Source organism: Barbus barbus, assembly GCF_936440315.1.
Source record: "Barbus barbus genome assembly, chromosome: 27".
Classification (NCBI taxonomy): domain Eukaryota; kingdom Metazoa; phylum Chordata; class Actinopteri; order Cypriniformes; family Cyprinidae; genus Barbus; species Barbus barbus.
Window position 1 is genome coordinate 11,551,450 of NC_136755.1, and position 26,318 is coordinate 11,577,767.

At 35.4% G+C, this 26,318-nt stretch overlaps 2 protein-coding genes across 8 annotated transcripts in view; both read left to right on the plus strand.

Moving 5' to 3' along the window:
* The first annotated feature begins 330 nt into the window (after positions 1-330).
* On the plus strand, positions 331-9,483 carry LOC306847292 (V-type proton ATPase subunit C 1-B). 3 transcript variants are annotated; one of them, XM_079381154.1, is made up of 13 exons: positions 331-499; positions 850-1,006; positions 1,093-1,160; positions 1,381-1,466; positions 3,224-3,318; positions 3,409-3,500; positions 3,598-3,696; positions 5,461-5,529; positions 6,268-6,360; positions 7,170-7,263; positions 7,465-7,562; positions 7,634-7,757; positions 8,862-9,483. In XM_079381154.1, exons 2-13 carry the CDS (start codon positions 878-880, stop codon positions 8,955-8,957), a joined length of 1,143 nt encoding a protein of 380 aa, XP_079237280.1. In that variant the 5' UTR covers positions 331-499; positions 850-877; the 3' UTR covers positions 8,958-9,483. The 3 variants fall into 3 exon arrangements, with proteins under 3 accessions (XP_079237280.1, XP_079237281.1, XP_079237282.1); XM_079381155.1 differs by having other exon boundaries at positions 348-499; positions 876-1,006; XM_079381156.1 differs by having other exon boundaries at positions 372-499; positions 873-1,006.
* A 5,875-nt stretch (positions 9,484-15,358) lies between these two features.
* Positions 15,359-26,318, plus strand: part of LOC306846841 (protein spire homolog 1) — a 47,615-nt gene continuing 36,655 nt past the window's right edge. For all 5 annotated transcript variants that reach the window (XM_079380479.1, XM_079380478.1, XM_079380480.1 and 2 more), the window contains exons 1-2: positions 15,359-15,840; positions 19,648-19,679. In XM_079380479.1, the coding sequence (XP_079236605.1) occupies positions 15,528-15,840; positions 19,648-19,679 (345 nt within the window). In that variant the 5' untranslated portion in view covers positions 15,359-15,527. The remainder of the gene's footprint in view (positions 15,841-19,647; positions 19,680-26,318) is intronic.

Genomic DNA, 26,318 nt, shown 5'->3' on the forward strand with positions numbered 1-26,318 from the left:
GAATGTATGAAGTTACCAAAGAATGTAATACTTTTGATTATCACAATTTTAGCGTTTTTATGCCATACAAAGGTTGTCTGATTATATGTAGGCTACGTTTTATTTAGATAAATGTAGATTTCTTAAAGCTCAAGCTGTTTTCTTTAAACATTTTAATACTTAAAGCAGCTAAAATGCCTTAAATGTCTTACTCTGAAAATATATTGATTAATTATAATTAATTTATAATTAGCTTGTATATCTTAACATATGTAGTTTGGTATATATCTGTTTGTTATTTGAAGGGGTTTAATAAAGGTTAAAAATACCCTCATTGCGCATTCTGAACGCATTGTGAACTGAACGAAACACTGATCCTCCGGTCAGGTGACGAAGTGTGATGCTGTCCGACGGCTTGTCAACACGGATACTCATTTAACTGTGTTTTCAGTTATGTTTCATTAAAACATAATATTTTAACAGATTATTTAGTAGTTTACTGAAGTGACTTATATAACCGGTAAGTATCGCCAAAGCATTATTTAAATTTGATAGTCGTGACAGGCGTAAACGCGGCTCATTCAGACATAAAAAAAGCGCGTTTAATCCATCGCATCACTTAAACGTATACCAATCAGCGTGCACTTTACGATTAAAAACGACGTGTTCAGTCTTTAAAACACGATTAAAAGCAGGAAACCTATTATCTGCTTTTATTATTCTGATGACTCGTGACTGGTCATTTTTATGGAATGAAATGGAGAAGTGTGGATTTGCTCATATGATCAGACAACCTTGAAAAGACCTCTGTAATCTATTTGACAGTTTTTGGTATAAATATGCTATGAGAGTTTAATCTTTATGCTTAAGGACCCTCTCCGTGATCATTTGAGCAGTCATGACCGAGTTCTGGTTGATCTCTGCTCCTGGAGAGAAGACCTGCCAGCAGACATGGGACAAGATGAACATGGCCACAACCCAGACCAACATGTCCACTAACCACAAGTTCAACATCCCTGAACTGAAAGTAAACGACTCCTTGTTTTCTATTTCAGTTAAAGCACTGGTTTATTTTCCAGATGTCTAATGAGTATTGGGGGTGTTTCTCAACAGGTGGGAACTCTGGATGTCCTTGTTGGGCTGTCAGATGAGCTTGCCAAATTGGACTCTTTCGTAGAGAGGTTTCATGTCTATGTTTGACTTTTTACCAGAGTGTTTAGTTTCAAAATTGATACATTTGATTTTTTTTTATATTATTATATATTGATCATTATCAATTACACAGAGTCATAGTTCCTATAATTCCCTTAATGGGGTTTTTAAAGTTAAAGTTCTCTAAATATATTTAAATGTATATTTATCCTGTGCTGCTGTTATTTATTTATTGCTGTTATTTTCCAGCGTGGTGAGGAAAGTGGCCCAGTACATGGCTGATGTGTTAGAAGACAGTCGAGATAAAGTTCAGGAGAATCTTTTGGCCAATGGAGGCAAGTGAACTTAAAATCCTCAATACATACTAACCACAACATTGATGGCAAACAATACTACTCTTAATTATTATAAAAATCACATAAACATTTAACAGGTAATGTCAAATGAACATTTACAGTATCTCACAGAAGTGAGTACACCCCTCACATTTTTGTAAATATTTTATTATATATTTTCATGTGACAACACTGAAGAAATGACACACAGCCATTAATGTCCAAACCGCTGGCCGCAAAAGTGAGTACACCCCTAAGTGAAAATGTCCAAATTGTGCCCAAAGTGTCAATATTTTGTGTGGCCACCATTATTTTCCAGCACTGCCTTAACCCTCTTGGGCATGGAGTTCACCAGAGCTTCACAGGTTGCCACTGAAGTCCTCTTCCACTCCTCCATGACGACATCACGGAGCTGGTGGATGTTAGAGACCTTGCGCTCCTCCACCTTCCATTTGAGGATGCCCCACAGATGCTCAATAGGGTTTAGGTCTGGAGACATGCTTGGCCAGTCCATCACCTTTACCCTCAGCTTCTTTAGCAAGGCAGTGTTCGTCTTGGAGGTGTGTTTGGGGTCGTTATCATGTTGGAATACGGCCCTGCGTCCCAGTCTCTGCTTCAGTATGTCACAGTACATGTTGGCATTCATGGTTCCCTCAATGAACTGTAGCTTCCCAGTGCCGGCAGCCCCAGACCATGACACTCCCACCCCCATGCTTGACTGTAGGCAAGACACACTTGTCTTGCCTCACCTGGTTGCCGCCACACAGGCTTGACACCATCTGAACCAAATAAGTTTATCTTGGTCTCATCAGACCACAGGACATGGTTCCAGTAATCCATGTCCTTAGTCTGCTTGTCTTCAGCAAACTGTTGGCAGGCTTTCTTGTGCATCATCTTTAGAAGAGGCTTCCTTTTGGGACGACAGCCATGCAGACCAATTTGATGCAGTGTGCGGTGTATGGTCTGAGCACTGACAGGCTGACCCCCCACCCCTTCAACCTCTGCAGCAATGCTGGCAGCACTCATACGTCTATTTCCCAAACACAACCTCTGGATATGACACCGAGCATGTGCACTCAACTACTTTGGTCGACCATGGCGAGGCTTGTTCTGAGTGGAACCTGTCCTGTTCAACCACTGTATGGTCTTGGCCACCGTGCTGCAGCTCAGTTTCAGGGTCTTGGCAATCTTCTTATAGCCTACGCCATCTTTATGTAGAGCAACAATTCTTTTTTTCAGATCCTAAGAGCGTTCTTTGTCATGAGGTGCCATGTTGAACTTCCAGTGACCAGTATGAGAGAGTGAGAGTGATAACGCCACATTTAACACACCTACTCCACATTCACACCTGAGACCTTGTAACACTAACGAGTCACATGACAAAGGGGAGAGAAAATGGCTAATTGGGCCCAATTTGGACATTTTCACTTAGGGGTGTACTCACTTTTGTGGCCAGCGGTTTAGACATTATTGGCTGTGTGTTGAGTTATTTTGAGGGGACAGCAAATTTACACTGTTATACAAGCTGTACACTCACTACTTTACATTGTAGCAAATAAAGATATAATAAAATATTTACAAAAATGTTAGGGGTGTACTCTCTTCTGTGAGATACTGCAGTTAACATTTTGTCAAAGAAGAATGCATGTAATCTTTCATAGTCTAGTCAGTCATATTTGAATGTACTAGTGTATTACCTTATAAATCTTATTTTATATTATTCTAAATATTTATAATGAATAACTTTTTTCATACAGTTGATCTGGTCACATATGTTACACGGTTCCAGTGGGATATGGCTAAGTATCCAATCAAACAGTCCCTTAAGAACATCTCAGAGATTATGTCCAAGGTGAGGCATGTTAAAATATTTTGTCAGTGTTTATAATATAAGGAGATTTACTTTTCTTTAAAATTTCCTGTTTTGGTTCTCTGTTCTTAGCAAGTGAGTCAGATTGACAATGATCTCAAAGCCAGAGCTTCAGCTTATAATAGCCTAAAAGGGAACCTTCAGAGTCTGGAGAGAAAGAATGTGTAAGTGGGAGGAGTTTCATATTCTTAATTTATTTAAAAATTCAGTTACAATTATCATTTTAAGTGACCTTAAATAATAACATGTCTTGTCCACTAGAGGGAGTCTTTTGACGAGGAGTTTGGCTGATATAGTCAAGAGGGATGATTTTGTTCTAGACTCGGAATACCTTACTACTCTACTTGTAGTTGTTCCAAAGTAAGTCAAGCTGGAGTATTTGTGCTTTTAAAATGTTTCTTCATTGGATTAAAAATGCTGTCAATATTTACTCACCCTCATGTTGTTCCAAACCTGTGTGACTTTGTTTATTCTGTGGAATGCAAAAGAAGATATTTTAAATTATTAAATTAAGTTCCCACTGTCTTCCCATTGACTTTTTCCATTTTTCCCAGTTTTTGTCTATACTGTGGAAGAACCCTTTTTTTCTTACCAACAATATTAAGAATAGGGTAAACGTACCTATTAAGCTCACCAAAATCTACATTGAGACATTTTTAGTGCAGAAGATATTGGTTTCAGTACAAAAAGTTGTTAAAATAAAATATTAATCTCTCACACAAAAATATTAAATTCGATTTTAAATGACAAAAGCATTTCAATTAAGATATACATCATTAAATTAAAAAAGTCTGGCTGTGCTTAATGGGTACATTTTTGTACCCTTTAAGCACACCCCTGTTCCCATTAAAGCTCACGTCATGTTTTATTAAACATTCTTGTTTATTTTAAGGAAGATTTTTAAAGAATAATTGTAAAAATATATTTTTTTGAAGGTACAAAGTCAATCACACAAAAAAGCAGAACACTAAAATCAAGCAACAAGGCATTCAAGTCGATCAGTTATATATTCATAATGAAGTGTCATTAAAGCACATAGTAACATCTATACGAGTCCACGTTCAGCTAAGTAACATTCAAAAATCAAATAAAACAAACCAATAAAACATTTAATTCGTGGGGATGAACACAGAAACTAGCCTCGTTCTGAAACCTCTATTTAAATGGATGTCAACTTATCTATAGTCTCTTCAGGCTGGAATACACTACACGATTGTCCACAGATTTACAGTCTGGAGAAGGTGATGCTAGATGCCAAAGGTCAGAGCCAGTCTGCAGATCGGAGTTGACAGAATCCATAGAAAATCAATTAACTTAACGTGATGACCATCAGTTAATATTTAAAATCTGTTTATGAAGTATTTACATAGATGTTCAATGTGGAAGAGCTTAAAGAGAGCACTCTGAGCTTAATGGGAGCTGCAACAATTTTTAATAAATGTCATGTAATATTTATTAAAATGACAGGATTTTGCTAAATAAAGAATAAATATGTTAGCGTAGCACACAATCTTATACAGCTAGTCAGCTAACGATGTTCTGTAGCATCGGTGCTTTGTTGCTAAAACTATCTTTTGGATCTAATGTAATTATTTCCCACATCCAAGTTCCAGGTTATAATATGCAAAAGTCTGAACATTAATCTCTTAATTTTACAAAAAGTAGTGAAACTTAACCAAAATAAAGGCTTAAACATCTAAAAAAATGCACATTTAAGGGGCTCCTCTTTTGGTGAAAGTTTTTAGACCGCTTTCAAAATGGCCGCCAGACAGAGTGAACACATGGAGACTCGTATCTCAGTGTGCCATGATCTGATTGACTTGAAATTCTAGGAGGTGTATAGTAACAAACATATCAATTGGTTAAGATATCAAGTAGGATAATAAATATTTTTTCTTTTTATAATCTGATGTCAAAAATGGAAGTGTGCTTAATAGGTACATGAGCTTAATAGGTACGTTTACCATATCTTCGTTTGCATTTTGCAGAAGGTGTGAGTAAATGATGACACAGTTTTCATTTTTGGGTGAACTATCCCAATAACTTAGAATGAACACATTTTGTTTCATTATATATGTGTTACCTCTTCAAAAATAATTTTTGTCCAATTTATGGTCTAAAAAGGACTAGTTATCCTGACTGGCAGAAGACCTATGAAAGTCTTTCTGAAATGGTGGTTCCAAGATCCACAAAGTGAGTAAAATTCAATAATGATCTAAAGTGTAGAATTATGAACTTTGAGTTGCCTGTATTTAAATCTTGACATCGTTACGCTTTGCTTTTGGTGGACATGTAAACTTGGCAGACTGTATCTATGGAAACCATGCCCTTCTGTTATTGCTGTTACACAGTAATACAGGCATTACAGTGCAATTTGCTTTGCACATGTACACTCCTTTATGTGCTCAATTAATCCGAAGTAATCAGCTCTGCAAGAAATCATAAATGAAGACCAAGCAACATTTCAAGGAGATTCAACAACACCGAGAACAAATTTCATTCAGTGCAAAGAACAGTTCCAAGACTATAATAATAGATCTCATTAAAAAGAGAAAATGTGAAACATGAAAACCGTGAACCTGACCAGAACTGTCTGTTCAGTGCTTTAAAGAAAATGAATTATAGGTCTATGGCAGAAACTGTGCGAGTGGAAAAAACAATTTGTACACTTAATGAGATAGAAGTTTGAAATTGAGAAATACCTTCCTAAGTTATGCTTTTTATAAATCATCTTTTTCTACCTTATTAATTACTTAGTGTTGATAAGTGGCAGCATGTGTCTTTACAAACCTCATGTTGTAATGGAATTCATACTTTTAATGTTCAAAGCTTTTATATGTATTTTATCCAGTTGAATGAGGGAAAATGTTGCTCTGTGATGGTGACAGTGACTGACATCAACTCCGATTTTTTTATCTGCTCATCTGTTAGGCTTTTATTTGAAGACCAAGACAGTGGGTTGTTTAGTGTTACACTCTTCAGGAAGGCTATTGATGACTTCAAACACAAATCAAGAGAAAACAAGTAAGTCCTTGAAGCTTTACAGTCTGTAGTTGTTATTTTGTCAAATGGAGCTGAAAATCAGTTTGAAACCATCCTGTAGTCTCAAGTCCTTAAGTGTATTTGAATGTCAGATTTGCAAATACTAGGTGGGATCATTTTGATAAATTTTTCAAGATTCTTTGATAGAAAGTCTAAAATAATGTAAAAGAATGAAAGTATACACTATCATTGAGAAGGGCTGTTAAGATTTTTTTAAGGAGTCTCCTATGCTCATCAAGGCTGCATTTATTTGATCAAAAATACAATAAAAACAGCAATATTGTGAAATATTATTAGTTTAAAATAAGAGTTTTCTATTTTAATATGTTTTAAAATATAATTTATTCCTGTGGTGTCAAAGCTGAATTTTCATCAGTCATTACTCCAGTCTTCAGTGTCACATGGTCCTTCAGAAATCATCAATCTAATACGCTGACTTATCACTGTTGAAAATAGTTGTGCTTCTTAATCTATTTTTTTAAAAACTGTGATAGTTTTTTCAGGATCCTTTGATGAATAAAAACGTATTTTAAAAATCTTAAAAAATAGTAAAAAAAATTCTTATTAAAAAAAAATACTTTATACGCTTTTAGTTCTGTAGACAGTTTTGTCCCATATTTCAAGAATCAGTGTAAATGTATTTTCAGATTATGAATCACATACTGTTGTAAGGCCGCTATAATGAATCACAATGTGTTTGAGTGTCTGTCTGTTTTTGATGTTCACTGATGCCATCATGTCTTTCAGCTGAATCAGAGGAAAGCTGACCCTGTGTTACTGATTTTTTTCAGGTTCATGGTGCGTGATTTTCAGTACAGTGAAGAGGAGATGAAAGCAGACAAAGAGGAGATGACTCGTCTCTCCACTGACAAGAAAAAGCAATTTGTATGCATGCAGCGGTCTAAATTTTATTCTCTATTGAACATTATAAAATCCTCCACAATATTGTTGATGAGTAACCTCAAAACTAATCAACCTTACAGCCAGCTCGAGAGGCCCTGGGCCTTGATTAGTCTTCATTTGAAGTAATAAGAAAGAGAAAAGATAAGTAATGATGATAACGGTCAATCTTCTTCTGCACCTCAGGGTCCTTTGGTGCGTTGGCTTAAAGTAAACTTCAGTGAGGCTTTCATCGCATGGATACACATCAAGGCACTCCGGGTTTTTACAGAGTCAGTCTTGAGGTACAGTGTATACAAATCTGTTTAAAGCGTATTAATCTTTTTCAGATGTAGATTGTAGATTGTCTGAACAGGTATGGGCTGCCAGTCAATTTCCAGGCCATGCTGCTTCAGCCAAACAAGAGGAATGTAAAGAAACTGAGGGAAGTTCTGCAGGACCTTTACAAACACTTGGACAGCAGTGCTACTGTTATTGATGTGAGCTATTATTAAGTTTCTTTTATGTTTTTGAAAGACGTCTCATGTGTTCACCAAGGCTGCATTTATTTGATCAATAATACAGTACCATAGTAAATGGTAATAATGTGAAATATTGATACATTTTAAAATAACTGGCTTCTATTCAGCTTTGCCATCACAAGAATATATTACATTTTTAAAAATTTTAAATATTTAAATATGCAATTTATTCCTGTGATGGCAAAGCTGAATTTTCAGCATCATTCCAATCTTCAGTGTCACATGATCTTTCAGAAATCATTCAAATATGCTGATTTGCTACTCAAAAAACAACAACAACATTATTATCAATATTGAAAACTGTTTTTGTGATATACAATTCAAATGTTTGGGGTAAATAATTATTATTATTTTTTTTTTATTCAGAAAGGATGCGTTAAATTAATCAAAAGTGACAGTAAAGACATTTATAATTTACTAAAGACATTTACAAAAGATTTTAATTTCAAATAATTGTTTGTTTGAACTGTCTATTCATCAAAATATTCTGAAAAATGTTTCAGTTTCCACAAGAATATTAAACAGCAATAATAACAGTAAGAACCATTATTAATAATTGACCACCAATAATAACTGATTAAACTAAAGGTTTAGTTCACCCCAAACACCTCAAAATGGCAATTCTGTCATTTACTCAACCTCGAGCTGTTGAAAACCTGTATGAGTTTCTTTCTATCATTGAACATTGTCATTGGCTTCCACAGTATGGAAATAAACTAAACAATTAAAGTAAATGGGGACCAGCAACTGTTTGTTGTGCACATTTTTCAAAATACCTTCTGTTCAACAGAAGAGAGAAACTCATACAGGTTTGGAACAGCTTGAGGGCGAGTAAATGATCAAATGACCAAAATCAGCATATTAGAATAAATTCTGAAGGATCATGTGACAAAGACTGGAGTAATGGCTGTTGAAAGTTCACTACTGTTATAATATTTCACAATATTACTGTATTTACTGCATTGTTGATCAAATAAATGCAGCTTTTGGTGAGCATAATAAACTGGCCTAATTGAAGGTATAGAGATATCACAGCTGATTTGTTCGTTTTTGTTGTTTTAGGCATCTATGGACATCCCGGGTCTGAATCTCAGCCAGCAAGAGTACTATCCGTATGTTTACTACAAGCTCGACTGCAACCTCCTTGACTTCAAATAGAATTCAAATTCCAATGCACCATTCCATCCTGCATCACAGAGACTGAACCCAATAATTTATTAAACACTTGATGTTGATCTTTATCTTTAGTACCTTCCTCTCACTGCTTCATTCCTTTATCACTCCTGCAGATCACTATTTCAAATAAGAGGTCTCAGAATATCACCATCTGTGTTGTTGGTTTAATTTGTTTACAAAGGAAGGATTTTCAGGGGTTTTAAAAACTGTCCTTCGAGGGCATGTGTGGTCCAACACTGAACACTTGTCTTTCGCTGAGCCCATAATGGCTGTGCATTCTGTTGTTTTTAATTTTCTGTTGGTGCTTACTCTGTGGCATGTGCGGGTAATGCAGTGATTATATTTAATTGTGTTGGTGAGAACCACTATGTGTGTGTTTGTCTGTGCTTGTGCTTCTGCTGTGAGATTAAAAGTATTTATGTTTTTGCTGGAAAATGTGAAATGATCACATGCTAAATGTAAAGACCAATCAAAGTCAATAAAATTATAGCACCATTTTGTTTATTTTGTCTTGTTGTCAGAAGTGAGGAACTATACAAATTACTATGTGACCCTGGACCACAAAACAAAAGGATACATTATCTGAAAGCTGAATAAATAATAATCCTACATTTCTTAGGAGAGGAAAAATTTTGGATGAAATACAACTTTTTGAAAATCTGGAATCTGAAAATCAAAATAATGAGAAAATCGCCTTTAAACTTTTCCAAATTAAGTCCTTATCAATGTATATTACCAATCAAAAATTAAGTTTTGATATATTTACGGCGGGAAATTTACTAAATATCTTCATGGAACATGATATTTACTTAATATCCTAATGAGTTTTGGCATAAAAGAAAAATTTCATAATTTGGACCCATACAATGTATTGTTGGCTATTTCTTTAAATATACCCATGCTACTTGTGACTGGTTTTGTGGTCCAGGGTCACATATGCACTCATTCTGCAGAAATATTGGAAGCAAATGACTGTCAAAAATATCACTCTCAGTTTCCTTAAAAAAAAAGTACCATGGCAGCACCACTGTACAGTAATACCAGGGCTGTTTTTATAAAACAGTAAGTCAAGGGCAAATAAGGATGTCCAGAAATATTTTAATAATATTTCATGTGTTTTCATTTAGGTTTCATAGTTTTTATTTAATTACTTTTTATTTAATTTTATAGTTTTTTTTTTTATAGTTTTCTACAAAATATAGCCTACTGACATAAATATACAGTAATGACGATCAAAAATAGCTTGGTTACACCACACTGACATAGATTTATAATTCATGAGAAATCTTGTATAAAATTGGAAAATACAAACTCTCATCATCACCCCTGGGACTGGGTGCAGCCTAAATGTCAAGTGGTGTAACATCAGACAGAAAGTAGCCTACTAAAATATTTTAATAAATATATATAGCTTGGTTACACCACACTGACATAGATTTATAATTTATGAAAAATCTTGCACTAAATTAGAAAATACAAAACTAGCACTCTCATCATCACTCCTGGGTGTAGCCCATGTGTGGTTTATAAATATATAAATATAAAGTTTGCATGTGAACACGTTTTTGGTGCTAAAACATGTCACTAAAACGTAAACGTATTCCTCTCTGTAGCTTTAAGATGCTGAGGTTTTTCTCTCAATTAAAATCAAAGTTTGTTTGGCTTTATTATTCTCTTCTGAAATGTCATTTAGTCTTAAAATAGTTTTTAATTTAGGCAAAAAATAAGCTTTTTGTGACATATTGCCACTTCCTCCTCAGGTAGAGGTATGGAGGCCAGATCCTGTGGAGACAGAGGCAGACAGATGGTTAATGCAGGAACTCAATGTGGAAAGCAGGTTTTGACTTCCAGCTGCACAAACCATCGAAAAACATCCTGCAGTCATGAGGTTTCAGTTTCTGAATAAAAAACTAACAGCTATTTATGAGATATTACACGTCCAAAGGTCTCATATCCTTCAAACTTCAAGGTTTTGACAATATAGCCTACAGACAAAGCAGACTGAAAGAACAATGTTTGAATAACATTAAGTCTGCTTTTCGTTCGATATGGTGACAGCTTGCTTGTGTTTTACAGCAGATAAGTGACTCAAAGCAGACAACGCACAAGGAGAAAACTACTCATTCTGAAGGGTTTCATCTAATGCTGCATCTAACCCAGGGGAGCCATGAGGGGAAAACACCCCCATCTCTGTCTGATGTGGAGGATACGAAACCCAGAGCAGTTCAGCGATGTGGATTATGGACTATATAAGAAACCATAAACTGTAAAGAGAAATAGAGCTTCATAAGAGATGATATCTTATTAATGCACACTTAGCCTATAGAAATATGCTTTGCATTAGTTTGTTGCAGAAATGGGTTAAGACGATGTATCTGATCCTTAGCTTGGCAAATATAGATTTTAGTCAATCCTGATATCCTCACAGGAGTTACTGAGCAAAGCACATTCATAATGTTAATAAATTCAATTTCATAAAATAAATTCACCTTCATAATGTTGCACAAAAGGAGTTATCGCTCGCAATTAATAATAGATCTTAGAATGTCACTTTGAAATTTGAATGCAAATTCCATATTTTAAAAGACAAGGCAACTGAATATTTTTCTTATGCTTAAATACTTGTAAAAAAAACAACAACAACAACAATTCTAATTGATTGGTTAATATTATGGCCCTCTTAATGTTTTTATTTATGTTTTTTGTTTATTCCATTCTTATATGCATTTACTGCAAATTGCTAAGTATTTTTGGCATGTATCTGAAATAATTAATTATTATATTTTAATTTAAGTTCAAATTTATTTTATTTAGTATAAAAATGTTTTTTTTGTTTTTTTAACCCTGCTTTGTTTAATATGGACAGCTAAGTGCTGTAAAATCACTGGAACCACTAGATGGAGCAGTTTATCTTGGAGCACAGGCAATTGAGACATTATTTGTGCATAATTTTACCAGATCTTAATGCTGCATCACAAAATAGACATTAGGAACAGACATAGAGTCTAAAATGATTAGTACTATTTTTATAGAAATATTTAACTTATACCAAAACTATGTAAATTAATGTCAAGTACAAGGAGCAATGTTACCTCTAGCAGCATGTATGATGCAACATTGTTTTTGTGTGAATTTTATTTAAATTCTGCTGTCCAACATAATAATTATGCCATCCCTTATCATCCTCATTTCACAACAATTGAAATTAAAAATGGTAAACATGTAGGAAATGTTTTTATGATTCATAACAGCAAAAAAAAAAATATATATATATATATATACATATATATTCATTAACACAGTTTACTCTGAAAACATATCTGACACATTGTATAGTCACCTTTTCACTCCAGGGACAGAGGCTGAAAATTTGTATGTGCAGAGCATCTGCTGCATGAAATGTGATGCTATTCTGTATTGTCAATATCCAGGAAAATAAATAAATAGAAACAAACGGGACATATTTAAATCGTTACCGATTTTGCAATATGCTATTTGTTGCTCTAGAAATGAGCTGTGAACTGTTACAACCACCCCTATCTGGTTAGACATGATTTTGACATACAGAAAAAAGTAGTCCGGACTGCTGAGCGAATCATTAGACCACCCCTCCCACTCTCCAAGAACTGTACTCACCCAGAGTGAGCAAAAGGGCTGGCAAAATCACTCTGGACCCCTCACATCCAGCACATAACCTCTTTGAATTGTTACCGTCTGGTCGACGCTACAGAGCTCTGTGCACCAGAACGACCAGACACAGAAACAGCTTCTTCCCTCAGGCCATCCATCTCATGAACACTCAACAATAAAACGCGGAACATACAACTCTATTATTTATTCACCACACTTGCTTACTTTTTTATTTATCTAATTTTTTTTTATTTCAAATTTGCACATATCAGACCTGTACACCATAATTGTCTATATTATATATTGTGTTTTTGCTTTTTTGTACATTGATTTTATTATCTGTGTCCTGTCCTGTTGCTCTCTTTCTGTTGCACTGTGGAGCTTCTGTCACTACAACAAATTCCTTGTATTTGCAAACATACTTGGCCAATAAAGCTCATTCTGATTCTGATTCTGAAAATTCTACAAACAATACCCCATAATGACAACGTGAAAGAAGTTTGTTTGATATTGTTGCAGATTTAATACAAATAAAAAACGGGGGGAAAAAAAATCACGTATTCACAGCCTTTGCTCAATACTTTGTTGAAGCACCTTTGGCACCAATTACAGCCTCATATCATTTTGGGTATGATGCGACAATCTTTGCTCATCATCATTTGGAAATTATCTGCCATTTTTCTCCTCGCCTTTTCACCTCTCAAGCTCTATCAAGTTGGATGGGGTTAGACGCACATTTTCAGGTTTCTTCAGAAATATTTGACTAGGTTTAATCCCAGGCTGTGGCTGGGCCACTCAGGGACATTCACAGAGTTGTCTATAAGTCACTCTTGAAGTGTGCTTAGGGTCATTGTCGTGTTGGAAGGTGAACCTTCTGCCCAGTCTAAGGTTCTGACTGCTCTGGACTAGGTTTTCATTAAGGCTATCTCTATATTTTGGTGCATTGAGCTTTTCTTCTACTGTGACGAGTCCCTCAGTCCCTGCTGCTGAAAAACACACACCAGCACACTTTACTTTTGGGATGGTACTCTGCAGGTGATGAGCAGAGCTGGTTTCCTTCAAATGATGCTTAGAATTGAGGTTCATCAGACCAGAGTATCTTGTTTCTCAGAGTCTGAGGGTCCTTTAGCCTAGGTACTTTTTTTTGCAAATTCCGAGTGTGTTTTCATGTATCTTTGAGGAGAGGATTGAGTCTGGCCATATCACCATAAAGCACAGATCGGTGGAGTGTTGCAGTGATGTTTGTCCTTCTGTAGGTTTCTCCCATCTGCATATATGATTGTGGAGCTCAACTAGAGTGACCATCTGATTCTTGGTCACCAGTCTAGACAAGGCTCTTCTCCATCAACTGCTCAGTTTGGCCAGGAGGCCAGCTCTAGGAAGAGTCCTGGGCTGCGTTTCCCAAAATAATTATAAGTAAGTACATCATAGACCAATTGAAACCAATGGAGCTACGATCAATTTAGGCTTACAATGCTTTTGGGAAACGCAGATCAGGGTGTTTCAAACTTCTTCCATTAAGGGTAACAGAGACTACATGCTTGTTAACCTTCAATGCTGTGAATACTTCCCGGATGCACTGTACATTAACTTAAACAAGAGAACCTGCTGTTTAAGATTTTACCAATTTAGTTTTATACTATCCATTGCAAGCAAATTAAATTATAAACCAGACATGATATTTTACTTTACCTCAAAGTAAAATATCCCGTAAATCCTTTTTTGCTTTTACCATTTCAGTTACTATAGCTGCCACTCGGTTAATTCGTTAAGCAAATTGAGTCCCTGTGTCTGTTTTAAATCCACAATTTAGTTTGCAATTTTGAGATGTCACCTTTTTATAAAGAAAAGGGTACAGCAGCCTAATTATTTATGAATCAGCTTTAATTGGGCAATCTAAAACTAAATGTTAATCTATTTAAATTTAGCACAGGCCATTGTTGCAAAGCCTGTATGCTTACTGGTTTATTCCTCAATCATTTGACTGGCGCCAAGCCTATTTGCATACCAAATAATTTTACATTTAACGGGTTAACATTTAAATTTCACAGTTAGAGTTCAATTAAACGTTTTCATCCAAATTTAGGTCAAGATTTAACATATGTTTTAACATATATATATATATATAAGAGACTTAGGAGTAGCTTCTTCCCCCAGGCCATCAGGCTCCTAAACTCTAACTCTGTGTCATAACATCACTTGACTTCATGTAAATATCACTATATCAATAAGCTATTCATAATTTTTCTCTGACTCATATTGCTGCCATTTAAATACCCTGTACAACTTTTTTGCACATTCTTTTGCACATTCCTCTTACATTACTATTTAAGTCAACGACATACTTACCTGCACATTTATACTTATATTTTTTATCTTTTATTTTATTTTATTCTTTTATTTTTTTTATACTTTTATTTTTCTTAATATTTGTATTCTATATGTCCTTGGAGCGGACCTGACTTACATTTCTCTGCTGGTTATACTCTGTATAATTGTGTATGTGACGAATAAAAATGTTGAATCTTGAATGTAGCCAACTAACATTAACTTGTAGATGTGTTAGCTTGTTGTTTTTTTAAATATTCGACACTGCAAACAAACAATTTGTGGCTACGCGTTTTGGCTAATTGTAAAGTTCTTACATTAATGTAAAATATGGAAAAAAAAGTCTTAACAGTTTGTTTTGTGAAACCTGGCTGAGGAAATGACTGACTCTGAGACCATGCGGAAAAGTCATCCGAGCGCCTCTCAGAGTCGAGCAGCAGCAGCAGCGCGAGCTCAGATCTAGCAGCGACACAGACAGCAGAGGAGGACACGCGCGCTGCTTCTAGATGACAGACCTAACGTAAACATACCTTTCCTGCCTCTTTATCGTCGTAACACAGTCTTTCCTGCTCTCGGGAAGCCTGGAGAAGAAGAATGACTGACGAAGGAATGCTAATCTCACCATCGGCTCTCCAGGATCCCGGAGATGGAGCGAAACCTGAAGACATTAGTATGGATTGTACGGACGGGGAAGATGAATTGTGTCTGGAAGAGATTTTAACACTGTACAGTCAGCCCATCAATGAGGAGCAAGCCTGGGCCGTGTGTTATCAGTGTTGCAGGTGGTTAACTCAAAAACAGAGACGGAAAGAGACAGGTGGGAGTCCACCTGGACGGATTGCGGGTCCTGGAGATGTGAGGATCCGGAAGGACGGGACTGTGAAAGTATATCAACAGAGCAGTCCAGGTAAACTGAATGTTTACATGAGAAGTCCAATTAAATGGCGCAGCATGAAGCCAGCTAAACAGCAATGGCATTGAGACGCGTTATATTTAAAACTGACACGTAAATATAAGCGAAATGATGATTAATGGAGGCCATTTCGAATTTTAGACAGATTTAGAGATGAACCTACACCTCTATTCTAGCTTTACGCCGATTATTTTAGGTGTTTTACTTGAGAATTTAAATATATAATTGTATGAATATTATATGCTTTGATATTGTTAGCACCTTATGGATTTCAACCATCATTCAGTGCAATTTACTCTCTATAATACCGGTTATATCGTGGCGACCAGCGTGCCACTGTAAACAATGGGGCCATGTGATGGATTCATCCATAAGCACCTTCAGTCATGAGGGCAACAAAAGGGACCTGCTCTTTGGCCTAGTACTCGTGTGAAATCATGCATACTTCTCATCTTCATTCAACATTTAGGCATGTTTATGTATTGTTCAGAATGTGCGTATGATAAATGTTGAACATTTAATGTGTTAAATACAGCTCTGATGTTATATTCCCAATCATATTTAGTTAATTGGATGTGCTAAGTGAATAATATTAAACCAGTTTAAATTAAAATATACCGTCAGATTACTGGTTAAAATTATTTATTTTATATCAATATTTTATATAAATATGAGAATGAATAGCAAGGCTATGAATATATATAATATCTGGCTTCTATTTTTATTTTATTTTTCAAAATCGTCATCATTTCAAAAAATTAATTTAGAGAGTGTGATGTCTCAGACAGAACTATTATAATTAAATTTGCAACCATTATCTCATTTGGGTTCCTTAGCCTCAGGCTTTTGGATTTGGCTTCCATCTCTGTTTCTCCTTTGGGAGTCAATCTGACTGCTGGTTATAAGTGTAATTATTGGGATGAATGTCTCAATCATTCCATCTCCCTAACAAGGATTTAGACATGATAGTCAGTTGTTTGAGATCTTTTTGCTGTTTTATATTGCTAGTATCTTCATCTGAGATTTAATTTCCAAAGCACACATCCATAGGTTTCTTCTGCTTGAAGTAATTTAGATCAAGACAGTCATATTATAGCTATGCTAAGCTATTTTTATTTATTTTTTTGAAGAGAAAAGATATATCTCCTGTTTCCTTATTAAGTATAGAACTGTAATGCCAAATGTCAAGCAAGTAATTAGATCAGATGGTCCCTATCAGCCAGGAAAATCAATGCTTATGTAATATGGTCTGCTGAATTCTGCTCTCCTGGGGAAATTTGCCGGCCTGGCAAATGTGGATACGTTCAAATTACGCTGACTGACCAATGATATCAGACTGTAGGTTGTGAACCTGCCAGTTTCAGTTGTGGTCTATCCCTGGTGAATAGATCTGTCCCTCAAACCAAGCAAAACAGTTAGAGAGTATATTAGAGATTGGGTGTGTAAATAAGGACCAACATCTGCCTCCAAGCTCCAGGCAATGCTTCAATGATGTTTATGTCTTCTTTTGATTCATAGTTGCTGCAACCCTGGAAATATTCCAACTATGAAATATGAAAGTGTAAGCTCTGAAGCTTCTGAGAAGTTAATCTGACATGGATAACGCTATTTACTTTCTGTCCTACAAGCTGTTGTGATTGCATCAAAAGCATCAGAATATATTGCATATTTGTCACAGATGTCATTGCTAGTATTTTCCATGAACAAATATTAATATACGAATATTAACATATTTAGTAATCCACTTGGTGGCTTTATTTGAAATTAATTGTCTGACTAAGCTCAAAAATATGAATATTTATTAAAATAAATAAATACAGAGTCATTTTTAGTAGCATGGGTTTGCACCTTTTCCATTTTGTCCAAATTTTGGTTAGTTACTTTCCTATTGAGTCAACATCCTTGTGGATGGCTTTCCATGGTAACAAGGTCACAAATGTAAAGGATGAATTATTTCCAGTGATCTCCTTTCATTTTTATTGGAAGATAATATTACAGTACTTGTCTGTTTTCATACAACAATGCAACTGCAATCCGCTAAAAGACAAAAGAACCTCTTCAAAAACACCTCTTTCGTGTCCTGATGGTGCAGGTTATACTCTGAGGATTCGGTTTCTTTGCACATTTTCAGTTATATTTGAGTTTCAGTTGTTGAAAGTTGCCATTGCAATGACACTGGGTTCATTCATTAGGGGCAGAAATCAACTGGGTCTCAGCCAATCCCAGAGGAGGCTCTTTCTTTTAACACTGTAACATTATACCTCCAGTGCAACTGAAGGAAGGGCTAAAAGACAGACATTATGATTCTAACCCCAGTGTAGATGTTGTGTATTTCAGGCTCAATGGGAAGAAATTGCGTCTCTGTCTGCTTCTTATAGATTTTAGTTAAATATTTCATGTGAAGGTTGTCTGAGGTGTGAACCCCCCGGGTCCCTCAGTGTAATATAGAAATGGGGGAGGGGGTTTGTCATGGTCAATTTCTCTTCTATGAAATTTATTCATGGCTGCAACCCATATTGCACACATCTCTAGAAAAATGCTGTTAATTAACGGTGCTTGCTAAGGTCAGCATCTCTGCTATTATTGCATAATCAAATGCATCAAAATTAAGCCTCATTTAAATCTCATCCCGCATCATTTGTGCTTCGGAAATAAATGTAACCTCAAATCATGTGGCATGTTGAGATGTGATATTTACCTTTCTAAATGTTTGGTTGGAATGAAAAACAAACAAAAAACTCTATAGACTTGCATTGAAAGATTTTGTCTCTTTTGATTTGGACCAGTAAAACCATTCAGAACATCCTATGAACTGCATACCGATGCATTAGCAACTACCAGTTCTAGCCATAAAATAGAGTGTGATAGTCAGGTTTCGAAGTAAAAATGGTATTTACTTTCTCAATAAGCAAATATATTTTTTAATAATTACTTATAAACCATTAAAGACAGACTTAATGTGATCTGAGAGGCTGTTAATCAATGGTATGCATCTGTTGAAGCCATCAGCCTGCATTTTGTCAACTTTTTTTATTTTTATTTTTTCATTTTATAATCATGTTTAACAGCATAACTGGTGAAAAACTATATCACCCATGATTTAGCAAAGAAATCTGCACCAATCATAGAATCAAAACAAACAAATCACTCCAAAAGAACTTCTTTAGCCCTCACCTGCTTCCATGAAGCCCTGCGAATGATGTAACAGTCTCACAATCTCCCTACATTCTCAAACTACTTAAATATTTATATATATATATATGCATATTTTGCAAAAAAAAACTAAATATATATATTATTTCCAACCACATCAACAGTTTTATATTTCTCCATTGTTTGTAATTCGATTATATCTCTTGTTGTTGTTCTTTCCTGCAGTAAAGCTATTAAATGCAGTCTTGTACCTTTGTCTTTTCATCCGATTGTTAAATACATTTTTTCTTCCATTAAAAGTTTTGATTGACCTCATTCAATAGAAATAAATACATAGGAAAAATACATAAATAATTCTTCTGGAACCTAGGCTGCAGAAATAGTACTATTGCAAGTACATAGCAACTTCAATCCAGCAATTGCAATAGCAGCACACTGACAACCGCCCAGAACACCTTAGCAAACACCTAACAATCCTTGACTCATTAGCAACTACCCAGATTTGGAAAAATCTAGCTTGTCAAGATCGTTGAGAAAGAGGAAATTGTAACATGTGGAAAAAAAGAATAATTTGTGGTATGTGAATTTAAAACATTGAGTATGATAATGCATATCTGATTTGTTTCTCTTTCTTTTTTCCCATTACAGATAAACACATCCCACCCAGTTCATCAGTAGAGGTGAGTCATCTTGTTCGCTTTTGTCGAGGTGCCAGACTGGTTTTTGACTTGAGAGAAAATAGTCATTTTGTTGCTATATTTGGTTTCGGGCATCAGCTTGACAAGCCATCTTGAGGAAAAAAAGCTAGTTTTAATCTCAGTATGTTTGGTTTCTGAAGGTTTCTAGATGCAGAGTATATATATATTTATATTTTTGCTGACTCTGTGCTGCTGTCTGTGTCCATAGGAAACCCGTTGCCTTAAAATGGCATAATAAATAATAATAAAAAATAATAAGTTAAGTGAATTGTCAAATTAATTATTATTTACTTAATCATTTTAAGGCAACATGTTCCCTTAATTTTTTTAAGTTAAGTCAACTTATTACTTTTTAGAGTGTGGTGTGGATACTTGCGAATGAGATTTAGGTGCGAGTGGTTTTCAGGAGTGTTTGCGTCGATGGTAACCTCATTCTTTTGATGGTATTCATTAGCTGTTTGTTCTTTGTCGGTGTGACAACCATGTGGATCTCAGCCTGCCTCAAAGATTGAATGTTTTGGTCTTTAAAGCTCCCTGCCACTTTGGGAAGTAGCCAGAGCTTTGCTGTAATCCATTTGGAAATAGTTTTCCCAAGCTTTTCAGCACCAAGAGATCTCCTGCTGTCCGACCCGAACAGAACAAGACATATTTACTGCCTTTTGATTTAGTAAACACGAGAGATCTGTACATATAGGTGCTGTGTGTTATGCTAAAAAATACTGAAGGTCTTTTGGCTAAATGTGATAGATTTTAAAACGCCTTCAGCGGTAACAGATGGGTCCACAGGAGGGATGCGCACATGCAAGCATGCGCCCACACAGCAACACACACACACACACACAGCAACACACACACACACACAGACTTGCAAACAAAAAGAACACATGCGGCTGTGCATGCATGCATTCGGAGCCTTCTCTGAACGAGATTATCAACAGAGCACTAGATGCTAGACTCGTGACCGTGAATGGGAGGATATTCAAACAGGAGAACAGCAGGGCCCTGCCTATTCTGCACACAAACACTTATCTCTTCTCCTATCGAGTTGATACATAGCAAAGATAAGCCATTTTGATAATGGCTTATAAAGATAAACATTCTTGAGCCATGTGACAACTTTCGGTAATTTCATGTTCTTCAAGTTGAATGAGGTCTGTTCCTTGCTGATGTATGTAATGTGAGCAATTCAAATCGCCCATAAATTCCGTCTTACTCTCCCTGCTGTTGTCCAAAATTGTGTGACTTGCTTTCTTACGTGGAACACATTTTGAATAATGTGCTGGTTGCTCTTTTCCATGTAATTGCCATGAGTTTTCAAGCTTCAAAAAGGACTCAAAAGTGAGATAATAGTATAATAAAATGGTCCATATTCCGTGTCTACTGAAATCAAATGATAGTGTTGTGTGACAACTAGGGTTGCAAAAAGGTGGAAAATTTCCAGTAAATTTCGGAAACATTCTAGAAATTTTGGAAACTTTCTAGGACTTTTGGAATCTTCCAGGGATTTTTTGGAAATTTTCAGGAATTTACCAGAAATGTTCCACCCCTTTGCAACCCTAGTGACAACCAGACTCAAATACTGAGAATCTTAATAGAAAAGAGTAGCAATGATGGGTTGTAACGAATGATTCATTTGAGTCAAAACTTTGAACCATTGTTTTTATTGCTAACTTAAACTAAAACCAGAAAAATCGTTTTCATTAATTGACAAGAAAATAAAAAAATGTTGCCGTCACAACTATTATTACTGAAATGAATAAAATTGAAATAAATATGAATTAAAGCTAAATAGAAATATTTTAAAAAGCTAATTAAAACAAGAAAGTTACAAAAATTTTAATAACATATATAAAAGCTAATTCAAAATAATAATGAATACTGTAATAGTTGGCTATATAAATAATACTAAAATAGAATTGTATGATCTAATTATGAATTATGTGTTAACAAATTGGTTCCCGAGTTAAACGATTATCAGTGGATAACAACAAATTTTTATAGCTTAAGAAGGCTTTTATAGTGTTTCTACTTCATTTTTGAAGCTTTAAAACTTTAGTCCTCCTTGATTATAATTGGCCCTTTACAAAGACCCGCCCCCCTTAGTTGCTATGTCCAACAAGCCACGCCACACATTAATAAATACATTGCAGAGCAAAGAGAAAACTGACAACTTGCTAACAGACAAGACAGAGCAGGTTACTTTTGGTATGAAACAAAGTCTTAGCTTTCAAATTTTGTCATTAAAAAAAAAAAGAAAAAAGAAATAAGAAATTCAAACACTAAATAAATACTGTTTTGTGTCGTGACAGATTGCTAGATCGCCTCAGTTCAAGTGGCACGTGAACCCATCATCTTTTCATATTTACTTACAGAACGAAATAAATATGAGTGAACATCAGAAGTGTTTTATTTTAACCGTGGAAAGACATTAGCACCCACCATTTTTCAAGTTCAAGTCCACCGAAGTTAATCTACTCTCCTGTCTGGTTTGTTTATCGGACAAAATGGTAGATTTAGCGTTATGATTGGTCAGATCAATAATCAAGCTCCCTGTGAAGGGACAATTGCATGTAAAAGAGCAACCACCACAGTCTCAAAATATCTCCTTTCGTGCTCCATTGAAAAATACAGTCTTGCAGATTTGGAACAACATGAGGGTAAGAAAAGGATGACAGAATCTTTGTTTGTACATAATGTTTCATGTGTGTACACAGTGAGATCAGAGCTTTGGGCTAAGGCGTCCTCCCAGTCATAAAGCCTACACTGTCTGAGGGTAGTAATGAGACAGGGTGTAAGTGTGTGTGCTCTGTTCTGCATGACTGTACCTCTCACTCAGCGATCATGTGATATTGCAGTGTGCATGTTTAAGACCTCGCCCTCATTTGAGCGCTGCCTCTACACTCAATGAAGTGCTAGCGAACTGCTGCTCTCCACAGACAGGCCACAACCACAGCCCTCTCTGGATGTGTCCCAAACCGACTGCCCAGTGAGTCAGTGACTTAACGGTAGTGTTTTTGCATGAAAGTACCTCCGAAGGAATCTGGTTTCAGACAGGCATCATAATGTTCCACCTAATAATCTACAACAGATTCAAGTGAGCTTAAGAGATGACAAAGTGATTTTTTTATTTATTGCTGCAATACTTATTTCTTAGTAGAAGACTCAATAATGATTAGTCAATTTATTCATGTCTGTTTCATGTGGTTTGAATTTTATGTTTTCCAAATGAAAATAAAAGTAAAATTTAATGACTCTAAAATGTCTAACATACATCTTAATCATTATATAATAATGTTTTGTTAAAATATTACTTTTTTTCAAAAAAAAAAAAAAAAAGCTAATAAAAGATGATTATTTCCAAACTCTTCAGTGAGGGTTTCTTTTCAGGAATTTAATTTCTTTAATTGGGCTTTTGTCTTTGTTGTGATATCAGGACAGTTGTATTGCCCTGATATTTTTTACTTTGTCTCAAAAAATATCAAAATTAATTTGAATTTCGAATGTAAATGAATTTTAATTTTGAATGTAAAAACATCATAAAAGATGGTCATTTTTGTATTTTGATTAAATTAATGGATGGGACAGAAAGAAGCCTTGTGCGTGCAGTAATATTTATTTATAATAGTATTAATATTTGGAATTGGCTTTAGTGTTCATTTTGATTTTTTACTTTTAGTTTAGGTTTTAGTCATTTGATGTAGTTTTGTCATTTATTTATTTTTTTCTATTTAGATTTCAGTTTTTAGTCATTTATTACTTTAACTTAAACCTCTTTTATTTCAAGTAGCATTTCAAATTTTTGTCGAAGTTTTTCAAGTTTTAGTTTTCATCTGATATTTGTATTTTATTACAGCTTTACTTCAATTAATGGAATAAGTTTTTAATGGTTAAAAATAACAACACTGGCCTTGTGTCATTGACAGATAAAGCACAAAGATATCATAGACAGTGAAGGTCACATTTGTGCTATACCCTCAAAAACCAACCAGATGAAGACATCTTGCTAGACAGGATATTTCAGGACAGGATTATTTTCAGCTTTCAGAGACAGCCATAATCGGTCTCAAAATAACCATTATTTATTAATAGTTAACAGTTAAGCATTAGTTGTCAATGCAGAATCATATCGATCCTTCTCCAAAATGCTGTCGATTGGGGAAGTGCACTCTGTTGGGCTTCATCCGGCCCACTCTGGCCTTTGGCAGTTCACCCGGACAGAATAAGGCGAGCTGACCCAGTTTTTCCCATTAACTCAGTACTATTGGCAGGTCTCCCGATACGTTATAAATAGGAGAATAGTGATTACATTTAGATGTCTTGGCTTCTCACCAGGGACCTTCAGCTAAAAACAAACCACTCCATCAAAATCAGACTGAGAAACTTGTGGGTTTCCAAGTGCTTCCATATTCACCAGTCTGCATTCGCCAACTGCTCATTAAAGATTTTATGACCTTCAAGCTCTTAAAGATGAAAAATACAAATTTTGCTACAGGTCATACTACCTGTCTATGGTTCTGGTCTCGAGGGAGAGGCTGCTGTTAGACCAGCTTTGGATGAGGAGTAGGAATGCTGAAGGTCTGTAAAATAAGTTCGAAACTCTTGTAAATTCCCAATACAACTTCCCCCTCAGTGACTGATGTTTTTTAACAATCCATCTCTGAAATACCCCTCATCTCGCTTTCGCTTTCTCTTTTTTTTGTAGTGTGCGGTTGGAGAACTTGTTTGTTAGCTGTGAGCTTGATGCTCTCGTGATTTAATCCCTAGAGGTTTTCTTTATCACTGCACAAAGCCTGTTTCTTTCACCTCGCTGCATAACTTTCCTTCCTCAGCTGACGGTGTGAGTGTGAGGATGAGGTAGAATGTGTGAGTACTTTGGCCTGGTCACACACAGCCTTGACGCACAACCTTAATTTTCCTATTCGCATTTGGTGCCAATTTACGCACAACCATTACTTTTTAGTCACGTAATAAACCTCAAATTACACGTGGTTCCCTTATGTTATCCCATGCCTTCTGAAAGATTCTCTGAATTTCAGCTGGTTTACAGTTTAAGAACAAGACATGAAGACTCTGATCTCTAGCCAGAAATAATCTTGACCCATATATCTAGGTCTATCATGATTATTACATAATCGCCTGATGTATTATTATTTGATATAATCGGGAATAATTTTAAGTCAGTATTGAAGTACACATGATATTTTTTATGTGTTTGTTTCAGTGTTGTACACAAAGATTATTGGAGTATGTTTTACAAGAAAATACTATTTCAGTTTTTCTACTTCAAAATGTAATGTTTAATTCAATGTGTTACTTGATGGTTCAATGTTGTATTTGTGAAATTTACTAGCCATTTCTAAATGAAAATTGTTTCTACACCTTTTTTTCAGTGTAGTGTGGTTTAATTTAATTAATAAAGCACCATAAAAAGCCATGTGAAAGTGAAGAAAGATAGTTTTATTTTTGTCATATTACTGTATTTTACTGCATTTTACATGATGTTATAAAAAATATTATATTTATTAATTTATTATAATACTATTGGAAATTATCATTAATTTTGTTTACATGTTTCCTAATTCAGTGTGAAATTCTTGCGTATTTAAGCATGCTCTATAACTAATATGAACAAAATAATTAAAGCATTAATTGCAGTTACTTGTCAGCCAAAGTTTCATAACTGTGACAGCCTTACATATTTGCATAACGCCATGCTTTGTAGTCAACTGAGGAAGATTGCTTGAGTGTGTGATGTTATGTAACGTGTGAAGTCAGTCTTGAATCAGTTTTATTCTTCACATTTCTTGAACTTTGCCCTGACATCCTTTTTAAATATTATCCTTCCATCCAGTGTGAAATAAATGTTATAAATCAAATCAAGAACTGATTTATCAATGTTTGGCTAATCAGTCATAAACTAACCATGCATGTGCACCTAGGGTTATTAATGGCTCCTGTCTTGCAGAGCCTCTGAGATTGTGTAACATGCACATTACTAAAATTAAACAAAAAACACTGATAAATATCCCTAAGAAACACATCTGGAATGGTTTGGCAATTCAATATTAGGTTTGTGCATCCCTAACTTGTTGCTTCTCTGGCTTCTGTCACTGAGTGGTTAACTAAACTGCTGAATGGCTTTGTCTGAGAGAAGTTGATGAAATTTATACTGGTTTGGCCATGAGTCAACCTCATAAAGTTACCACATCCTTTCCCAGAGGACTTCAAGGGCCGTGAACAGCAGAGTGAGACTAATGGTTTTAGGTTTCTGATGAAACATAGTCTCCGGCCCCCTCACAGATCGTCTGTTAGATTGAGTCTGCTGCTTTGAGCTCAACGGGGTTCTGGATCTGACATCTTTACTTGCTTTTTCTTCATTGCTGTCTTTCTCTCTGTCTTGCTGAGAGTGATAGCAGTTACATAGCGGTATTGAAAAAGTTTGGTGGCAGTAATTTTTTTAAGTTTTTGAAAGAAGGCTGCATTTATTTTAGCTTTCCTGTAGCTCAAATATTAGAGCATGGCGCTAGCAACGCCAAGGTCATGGGTTCGTTTCCCAGGGAAAGCAAGAGCTGATAAAAAACAAAAAGTAAAAACTGTAGCTTGAATGCAATGTAAGTCGCT